Below are 10,187 nucleotides of genomic sequence, written 5' to 3'. Positions count from 1 at the left end.
GCCACGCGCCCCCCGCCGCCGCCGCCGCCGCCGCCCCAGCCCCGCGCCGCCGCCGCCGCCCCAGCCCGCCCCGCCCGGAGGTCCCGCGTGGAGCCGCCGCCGCCGCCGTCGCCGCCGCCGGGGAGGAGGAGGATGAAGGACAAACAGAAGAGGAAGAAGGAGCGCACGTGGGCAGAGGCCGCGCGCCTGGTGAGGCGGGCCGCCGAGGGGGGCTCGATGGGGGGCGTGGGGGGTTGGCTCGCCGAGCACCCCCCACTGGGAGGGGGAGGGGCGAAGCCCTGCCCACTGTAGGAGGGGGCGGGCCACCCTACCCTTCCTGCTGGAAAGGGACAATCCCCCAAGGCGTTGGGTGGGGAGAGGTCCCCCGCCGGGTCGGAGGTGGCGCCTTTTTCTGCTCGTCCCCCCCCTCTAAATTCCTGCGGAGGGGTCGAGCTGGCAGGCCGGCTCCTCCCCCTCCGGGCGGCGGGGCCCCCGCCTCCCCTCCCCCACTATTTGGCAGCTTCTAGGGGGTCTGGGGAAGCTTCGTTTATGCACTCGGGGGAGTTAGGTTTCCGGGAAGGGTCGGAAGCTCCTCCCTCGCTTCCTGGTGGGCAATGGGGTGGTGCGTTTGACTCCAGGGGTTGGAAAGAGCCCCCAGTTTCAAGGACGCGAGTGGCATTTTGAGCTTTCGCAATCTAAACCAGGTGTGTGGAGGGAAGCAAATGCTTCTTCCCAGCTTGAACCCTTAGCCTTGGTTCTCAAACTTTAGTGTCCTGTGGGGACACCTGGGGAGGTTGTTAGGAATGCTCAACCTAGGGCCCTACTTAAGACCTACTGAGTCTGAGATTCTGGAGTAGAGCTTGAATATCTTTATTTTAACCAGCTTCTCGGGTTGGTTGTAAAGCAGGTGGCCCACGTACCACACTTCTGAGATTCTGCTGACCGGACTTCACAAGTAGACTGGAGATAGGCACTCTGCAGAGAACTAACTACACTTTGCAAAGAATGTATGCGTGTGTTCTCTATTCCTTAGTGTCCTGGTGCATGTATACATGAAGTGTTGGGCAAAGACCAAGTGTCTCTGAAGATAATGCTCACTGAGGCCTTAGCAAAGGATAGAGTAATTTGAGTGTTTGAAGCTGCCTGGTAATGGGGGTTGTGAATTTTCTGTTCTCAAAGTGTCATAGGACTTGCAAGTGAAATATCTTCCTTTTGGATTTGCACCCACAAAGCTAAGACACTTTGAGACATGTTCTTATAAAATCTTGCTGATGACAATAGTAGCAGGTTATGCTTGTCTCAGAGATGTCACTTCCTCATAACTGTCACAAAGCAGGGTTATAGTGCAGATAGTATACTTGTCTCTTGACACCCTGTAGTTTATATGTAATTGCTGTAATTCACTTTTAATGATGAATGAAGCTCAACCTTCTAATCTTTCATTTTATTGGGAAGTAGGGTTCCTGCCTCAAAGGTGTTGTGCAAAAAAAGACAAATATGTGTTGGAGGTTTTTACAAATCTTTGTTACACCTTTTTCGTTCTTGGAGCCTGTAAAACTCAGTTATTGACTTAAAAGAACGAACACTGTTTGGTTTATAGGGGAAATTAAACTGGTGTACCTGATCATCTTCCCCAGGCATTTGTTGCCCAAGAAACAGAAGTAGCAATTAGTTTGTATGCTGAAGTTTTGTGTTTCAGTTTATTTGTTTTGGTTTGGCATATGAAATTTGAAGATTCTAATTTGAAGATTCTAAATACTTTTTTCAGGTTCGGTTAGCTTTCCGGATCTCTTGGTAGTTTGAGGATTTCTCCATTGTTGCTTTACCTGGAAACAAATTTAGGCCTGAAGGAGAGTAGAGGAGAGCCAAAAGGACATGCTCTCTTTCTCCTGGAGGTTGAGTCTGTTCATTGAAATTCTCCTCTGAGTTTCTGTTCTGCAGGTGTTTATGACTCTGGGCACCAAAAGGAAATTTGCTTGCCAGAGTTTTACTTGTTAGAGGTAGGTGAAAGTACCTTTAAATCCTGTGTTATTTATTATGTCTTGACAGAATTCTAAAGTCTGCTCATCTCAAAGCTTTGTTGGCTCTTCCTAGTTGAAAGTCTCTAGGAATTTGGGGTCCACTCTTAAGCCTCTTTAGGTTCTTGAATTTACTGTGATCTGCACTCCAGTATCTCAGTTGCTATTTCTGTTTTATCATTGGCTCAACTCATGCTAGATTATCCCAGTAAGTTCTTTCTCTTCTTTTACTTCTATGGTTCTTCATTAAAAAATAGTAAGTCCTACTTGGAGTTACCTGTGGTGCTCTTAAACACATGAAAGATGACTTGTGGGAATATGGTGTGTAGTTTTGCCTGTCTTTTATTGTTTTTTTGTTTAGAATTTTCTGTCCCTTTGGATGGGACTAGTTGGTGAGCGAGGGGGAACTTTTAGAGTTCTCTCCTCATTTGGGGGAAAAAAATTGTTGTAACCAAGTGCTGGAGAGTTTGTGAGCGCTTACACTGGCTAGAGAAAAGCTTGACTCCAGTGAGCTCTAATGGTAGGGCAGTAGATTAGATCTAATTACTCTTTGGACAGGTGAATTTGGAGTGCTTGCAGCGGCGATCAGATGCACTTGCGTGGGGGCAGTTTCATATTGTTCCCGACGTTGCTCACATTGGTGGCTAAAGTGATACCAGGAACCCTTTTAAAACTATTTTGGTAGGAAAGAAGAGACTTCTGGACCGTTTCAGTCGTGTAGTAAGCCCCAGGAGGTTGATTTTTGCAGCTGTTAATTATGTTGTTGAGAAGTAGATATTCTTCTTTCAAACATTTTGTACTCTTATTTTTCCTAGATGTAGGAGGTAGACTTTAGGGGGTTGGGTGGGTATAAATCCTCCTACTTGTTAGGAACAATTTGTTTGGGAGAAATAGCTGAGTGGATTTCCCTTTAGATTGAATGCCCTTAAATGGATTCTCCCTGGCTTTGAGAAAGTCTTCATTGCATGCTTTATCTTTCACTTTGATTCATGACTGACCATTCTTACATCAAACATTTTTTTCCCTTTGAAGTTGGAGAAGAGATACTTTTTTTTTTTTAAATATGCTTTAGAAAGACAGACTAGGGCTAGAACACTGCTGAATTGTTCTTATACTGAAAGCCGGAGGCATGTACAGTTTTAATAAAAGTGAAAACTTTGTATCTTTTGATGTAACTTCCCTTTAGAGATTTTGTTTCCTCTCTCTTAGATTCTCAGGCTCTTCCTGACTGCTGTTTAAATAATTGGTAGCTAATTTTTCAGTCATGCTTCTTTAAAAAAAAAAAAAATTACCATACAAAAATTCACTAGCTTAGCTCACAATTAGTATCAAAGAAGTTATATCTGTGGCAGTGAACATTAGTAGCTTGTATTGTGGGTTTGTTCAAGTCAACACTGCTTAACTTGGCACTTAGGTTCTTGGAATACAAAGATGGATAAGGTTTGCCCTTGAGGAGCTTATGGTTTTTCTGGGGATGGAGAAGGTCCAGACAGGTGAATAGAATTTCATTATAGGCATGGTAAGTGCCATCATAGATGTATAAATGGTAATAGACATCCTGGTTCCTGCTTATTGTCTAAGCATAATTATGAATAGCTCCTCCTTTTACTCTCAAGTGTCCTGCTTTGGAAGATAAATTATCAGTGTTGTGCAACTATGGGGCACTGAAAAGAGACATTGAACTGTCTGGCAGAGAGCAGAGAAGGCTTCCTGGAGGAAGGTGCTTTCCGAACTGAATCTTGAAGGGTGAGTAGGAGTTAGGCCTGTCACAGAGGATGTAAGCAGGAGCTGGTAACAAAAAATAGGAGTGTGTGTGTTTATGTGCAGGGTGGAGAGTGTGGGAACTGGGTAGAACTACACATAGTTATTGGAACATAAAGTTTGTGGAGAGACAGGCAGAGATCAGATTGTGAGGGCCTTGTACTCCAGGCCAGCACACACCTACTTTGTGCCAGGCACTGTAGGCACTCAGTGCATTATCTCTAATCTCTGCAACAACTCTGAGAGGAAGATCGCAGTATCCTTCCTTCACAAACGAAGGAACCTAGGCTTAGGGTGGGTAGGTAACTTGCCCAAGTTTAGAAGACCAGAATTTGCATTCCTTAGAACCAGGTCTGTCTGGTTATAAAGCCTGTGCTTTGCCAGTGGACTAGTGGTCTCTCTGGAAGCTTCAGCTTTCGCTGTATATAATTAGGTTGCTGTTGAAGGACTTTAAAGTGGGAAAGTGATGAGGGCAGGTTTATTTTGTTGGACTGACTGGGGCTATAGCAGGGTAAGTTCTGCAAAAACGGGGATTTGGTCTTTTTTTACTGGTGAATTTTTAGAATTGTCCCTAGCACAAAGTGAGTATTTTACGTATTTGTTGAATGAAGGATGGCAGCGGAGTACAAATGAATTTGAGGAAAGCAGGGCTGGTTGCAGGGGTATTAGCGAAAAGGCTGTTGTGTCAGGTCGGGTCAGACACTGGTGGTGGGAACTGGGAGACAGGTGAGAGTGAGGGGTGATGCCTGGGTTTCTGAGTTAGGTGATGAGACAAGCTGCCGACCAACGAGAGGAATGTTAGAAGTGGGGGATGAATTAGAGTAGGTGAGCGTGTGGGACGTCCAGTACAGAACTGAGTATTTGGAGTCTGAAGCTTGGGGAGCAGTCCGCAGTCCAGGCTAGAGGTAGAGATTTGGGAGTTATCAGAATTTTGGTAGTAGTTGAAACTGTGATAGATGATAATGACACCCAAGGAGAATGTAACAACTGAACAGAGAGAGGCTAAGAATGGGACCATGGTAGACAGAGGTTTTATTTCAGCAGCTACTCCTCCAAAACTTGACTTCCTTTAGTGCTCAGGGTTCATGTTCTTCCACAGAGAGAACCTTCGCAGCAGTCATGTCAGGCTTCTGGCTGTACATTTTACTTGTGACAGAGCAGTACAGTACTTAGTTGTTACGGTTGTTAAATGACTGCAAGATGTTGGTGTGGTTTGGAGTAAACCTCAGCAGCTGCACTGGTAGAGATGGTACAGAGATGTTGACAGCCTGTCTTTTTTCCTCCCTGAGAAGATTAACATTTCTAAAACAACTCAGCTTCTTCAAGTGAGAGAGCTCCAGTTGCTCACTATGACCTTACTGCCAGGACTTAGATATAGATGTCGCTAACATAAGTGGGATGTTCCATTTCTCATTGTTTGCTTGCACCAATCATATACGATCACAGCATCATGTTGCCAAATGGCAAAATGTACTGTGGCAGTTAACAACAGAATTTCACAACCCGGTGGCACAAAAGCCATCATTTAAAATATATGGGTACTGGGAATTCCCTGGTGGTCCGGTGGTTAGGACTCTGTGCTTTCACTGCCAGGGGCACAGGTTCAGTCCCTGTTTGGGGAACTAAGATCCTGCAAGTGTGCCCCCCCTTAAAAAAGATTAAAAAATATGGGTACTAATCAAAGTTCCTTGGGAAAGAAAATCTGAATGCATTTCTGTCTTATAATTTATTGCGTAGAAAACTATGTAGTCTGTGGTTTAGCAGTATTAACAGCATCAAGTTAAGTGGTAATCAAGGTTGCTAAGGCCCCACATATCATAACATGTATGCTAAGAGGTTGTGTGTTTTCAGAATTGAGAATTAGAATATTTCATCTAATTGCAGTCACTTTCAGCAACTAGTTAGATATATGTGTGATTTGGTTTCGGAAGTAATTTTGTCTGTGGAAAGACTAAATTGTCAGCAGCGGTACCTCATAGCAGAATTGTAGCCCATGTTATATAGTGATGGATGTAAATGGAAGTTGCACACTGAAATCAGAACACTTATGTTTCTTCAGGTACTAGAAAACTACTCAGACGCTCCAATGACACCAAAACAGATTCTGCAGGTCATAGAGGCAGAAGGGCTAAAGGAAATGAGGTTTGTATGGCTCTTGTTGCTTAATGTGAGGGTTTCGTAGGACACGTGTCTTTCTGCACTCAGGCAGTGATATGAGAAAGTCCGCATGTGCATATATGTGTACACACACACACACACACACGTCTGGTGGTGGTGTGGAACTATCTCCCATGTTGTGTGTCCTCTGGATGGAGGGTGGGAGTGGCTCAACATTCATTTGTTTTCATCAGAGGTGCAGTGGCTTTCCCTATCCTTGCTTTCCCATAAATTTCGACATGGAGCTTGTTTTTTGTGTAAGGAGTCAGCACATTTTCTCGTGTACTCTGTTTTGCAAGTTTCAGCGATAGAGAAGGGACAGACTGATAGGCTCCATCGTGTCTAAAACTTCCCTTCTCTCTATACCATATCTTTGAAGTCCTTTGTTTTAGGATCAAAGAAGGGTGGTCTAATCACCATAAAACCCACTGGCTTTTTTTCCTCCTACTGATTCTAGGCATTCATGATATGAGCATACTAAATTTGGAGGTGACCTTGATTTTCTTATCCTATGATATATTTTTCCTAGAGAAGCAACAAATTGGAAACACAGAAAGAATTGCAGGCACAAACAAAAATCAGTGCCTGTCCTGAATCCTTTCTCTCCTCACCCCAACCTTTTTTAAAATTAAAATGAAAGAGGAGAGCACAACACAGTTCCTTCTTGGGATTCAGAACAGACAGCATATATTTTGCTGGTTAAGCTTTAGCTGCTTGAAATTGATCTTTTAGGATCAAAAGAGCCTCACTTTCCAGTTGTCAGTTCAAACATTCTCTAGCTGACGTTTTGTGGGGAGGGAAGATCAGGATTGTCTAGAAACATTCATTTAAATACTACCTATGCACTGTGTAGTGTTATAATTGTGTTTTTTTTGTTTGTTTTGTTTTTATGGGCTATTTCCCATCATGCTGCTGTCTGCACTGCTGTTGGACCACTGTGCCTATAGAAGGTAAATTAGTCCCTTTGGGACAGATGGAGTTGAGAACCTAACTTGTTTCTGCTTCTAGCTCTTACAGGAATTATGAAGCAGTCATGGTGGCTCGTGATGAGTGAGCAGCTCTGTGATTTGTAGACAGAGGTATAGTGTGTAGGAGTCACGCTGTTTCAAGAAAGACTCTGCCAGCATGCCTTTCCCCACTGTAGCAGAGACATTAGCACACCCACTTGATACTCCAGATTTTGCACAAGGTTTCTTTTAGAGATTGGTTCTTGGTGAAATTTTTTTTTTTTTTTTTTTTAGCATCCAGTGTGTTCCAAAGCCAAATAAGTAATAGGGTTTTTTTAAATGGCTTTTTTAGACTCAGAATTTATTTTTAACACTCTGCATAAATTAGGGCCTCTAATTCTGAAAAATGCTGAGGGGCTTTACTTGATATATTTATATTTTTTTAACATGCTGGGGAGAGGGAAGAGAAGGTGCACAGGTGAACCCTAGCACTAACATGCTAGCGCCAAACTCAGTTAATATTAATAATGGACATTTGTCGGTATTTTTGACAGCTTTTCTATTTTAAGATTTAGTAAGTAGTCGCGAACTCACATGAGTTGTCATTATTTTGCGACCTACTGTTGTAGCAGAGACCATGATATAACTTAATATGCTATCTCTTTTTTTGGTTTAATGTTTGAGCATTATTGGGTACTAAATCCATTTGACTTTTTATAATTCAAATTTAAATTATTGCTCCTGGGTAGATATAAAATAAAACAAACACATCTTTCCCCCTTCCCAACTGAGAAAAAGCAAATGAAATACTGTTCCTTTTGTGTGTTTAGTAGAAAATGTTAACTGGAAAAAAAAAAGTGTGCTTATTATCTTGGGACAGCACCAGTGATTCTGTGGTTTATGTGTTGAAAATGTTATGTGGCAGTTTCTGAGCATGATATGCAGGTTGGAATATAGATGTTAGGAAACTCTCAGTTTTGTTTTTAATTAACATTAAAATTTAATTTAAATATTTTGGGTAAATAAAAATATTGGGTAATTTTTTTTTTTCAAAACTCCTGAGTGTACCTGAAAAATCACTGTGTAGTGTTTCTAAATTTCTTGAGAGTTTGGTTCATATTGTCAAAAGGCACTAAAGATTTGTCAGGTATGGAGTGGAGATATCAGATAGCATGCCTTATCCCAGAGCTCTCTGGGTGTGATTTATGTGAATTTCATTTGTTGCTCTTTTGCCACTTTCAAAGTAGAAATCTTGTCATGAGATGTTTTCTTTTATATTTCTTCCTCTTTTTCCTGATTTAAGAGTGAGTTAAAGGGTATTAGAGCTTTGAGTAAGTAGACGTATTGATTTGTATGACCTTCTTCTATCCTTATATGTTTTTACAGTGGGACATCCCCTCTTGCATGTCTTAATGCCATGCTACATTCCAATTCAAGAGGAGGAGAGGGGTTATTTTATAAACTGCCTGGCCGAATCAGCCTTTTTACACTCAAGGTAAGTAATATAAACTCTACTTTAGTGCAGTGGTTCTTCAGCTTTTAGTGTTCATAAGAATCACGGGTAGGTCTGGAATGTGGCCCATGAATTTGCATTTCTAATAGGCAGGCAGGTGATGCTGATGCTGTTTTTCTGAAATGGTGCATTGAGATGTTCTAGTGTGAACAGAGTATTAGAAATTATTTAGTCGTATCAGCTATTGTGTCTGTATTCAGTTTTTCCTTGTTTATATCTTTGCAGATTGTATGCAATAGAGGGATAAGTATGTGTGGGGGTAATTGCAAATGTGCCTTAATTATAGTTTTGTTTGTAATAATATGTGAAGGATAAATTACTGGACAGCCAAGTAAGACCTACTCTATGGAAAATAACCGAAATGTGAAAATACTTGTGGAAATTCAAAAACTCAGCATTTACCAAGTGACACTAATTACAAAGGAAGAGAACTTAAATCAGGTTCAGTTCATAAGCTTAAATAGAGCTGAAATGAACAAGCTAATTATTTTTCTACCATTTGTGATATACATCATTTAAACCAGGGATTGGCAGATTTTTTTCTGTAAAGGACCAGAAAGTAAATATTGTAGGTTTTGTGGGCCACACTGTCGCTATGGTAACTGTTCAACTCTGCCATTGAAGCAGGAAAGCAGCCACAGAGAATGCACAAACGAATGGGCATGGGTGTGTTCCAATAAAACTTTATTTATAAATCCAAGCAGTGAGCTAGATTTGGCCTGGGGGTGTAGTTTGATGACTCCTAATTTAGACATAGTTGACCTGTTGGTGGTGAGAAACTGAAAATTTGATGCTGATCCTTATAATCTTCCATAATATAGTTATAAATTGCAGTAGTCCATAAACAGACTTTTCTCTTTTAGTTTTGTTTTGATAGACTTGTTTTCTTTAATTAATTAAAAATTAAACACTTGAACAAATACCAACTATATAACCTGTGGTCATAAAACTTGATCTTTAGGTACACATCAGATGTATCTTATGTTCAGATATCTGTGCTGTTCTCTATATTGTTTTTATTTGTAGTATTTCAGACTTTAAAAGGCAGCATAATGTAATGTCAGAAACTGAGCCTTGGAAGAGTCAGAGCCCTGAGCTCAAAATTTAGCTTTGTCACCTGGGACAGATTTAACCCCTCTTTATGGTGGTGTATGCATCCCTGACACAATCAGTCCTTAATAAATGGTACCATTTATGATATTCCTTTGGGTTCCTTATCCTTAATTGCTTGTTAATGGCATTTTTCTATTATATATTATATATATTGTAATTATAGGTAATTATGTATAGTTATAGTTGTGTGTATTATATGTGTTACAAATGAGCCTGTTAATGGAACATTTCTCTTTTAAGAGGGAGAAGAAATACCTATTTTTATGGCTACCTTAAGGATAGGAATTGAGTTTCATTTGTCCTTGTAATTTGGCTCTGGGCAGAATTCTTGGCATAGTCCATGCTTAATAATTCTTTTTTTAAAAATAAGTTTATTTAGTTATTATTTTAGCTGCATTGGGTCTTCGTTGCTGCATGCGGGCTTTCTCTAGTTGCGGTGAGTCGGGGCTACTCTTTGTTGCGGTGCACAGGCTTCTCATTTTGGTGGCTTCTCTTGTTGCAAAGCATGGGCTCTAGGCACATGGGCTTCAGTAGTTGTGGCACGTGGGCTCAGTAGTTGTGGCTTGCGGGTTCTAGAGCGCAGGTTCAGTAGTTGTGGCACACAGGCTTAGTTGCTCCGCAGCATGTGGGATCTTCCTGGACCAGGGCTCGAACCCATGTCTCCTGCATCGGCAGGCAGATTCTTAACCATTGCGCTAC

At 41.6% G+C, this 10,187-nt stretch overlaps 1 protein-coding gene across 4 annotated transcripts in view; it reads left to right on the top strand.

The window, feature by feature from the left end:
- The first annotated feature begins 67 nt into the window (after window positions 1–67).
- Window positions 68–10,187, top strand: part of ASXL1 (ASXL transcriptional regulator 1) — a 61,152-nt gene continuing 51,032 nt past the window's right edge. For 2 of the 4 annotated variants that reach the window (XM_055089868.1, XM_055089866.1), the window contains exons 1-3: window positions 71–189; window positions 5,818–5,900; window positions 8,249–8,357. In XM_055089868.1, the coding sequence (XP_054945843.1) occupies window positions 133–189; window positions 5,818–5,900; window positions 8,249–8,357 (249 nt within the window). In that variant the 5' untranslated portion in view covers window positions 71–132. Of the gene's footprint in view, window positions 190–5,817; window positions 5,901–6,804; window positions 6,866–8,248; window positions 8,358–10,187 lie in introns of those variants that run through there. The other 2 variants (XM_055089869.1, XM_055089867.1) reach the window with 2 other exon arrangements.

The sequence above is a fragment of the Physeter macrocephalus genome, chromosome 14, assembly GCF_002837175.3.
Source record: "Physeter macrocephalus isolate SW-GA chromosome 14, ASM283717v5, whole genome shotgun sequence".
Taxonomy (NCBI): Eukaryota; Metazoa; Chordata; class Mammalia; order Artiodactyla; family Physeteridae; genus Physeter; species Physeter macrocephalus.
Note: the sequence above shows the minus strand (reverse complement) of the source record. Positions and strands in the feature narration are given on the sequence as shown.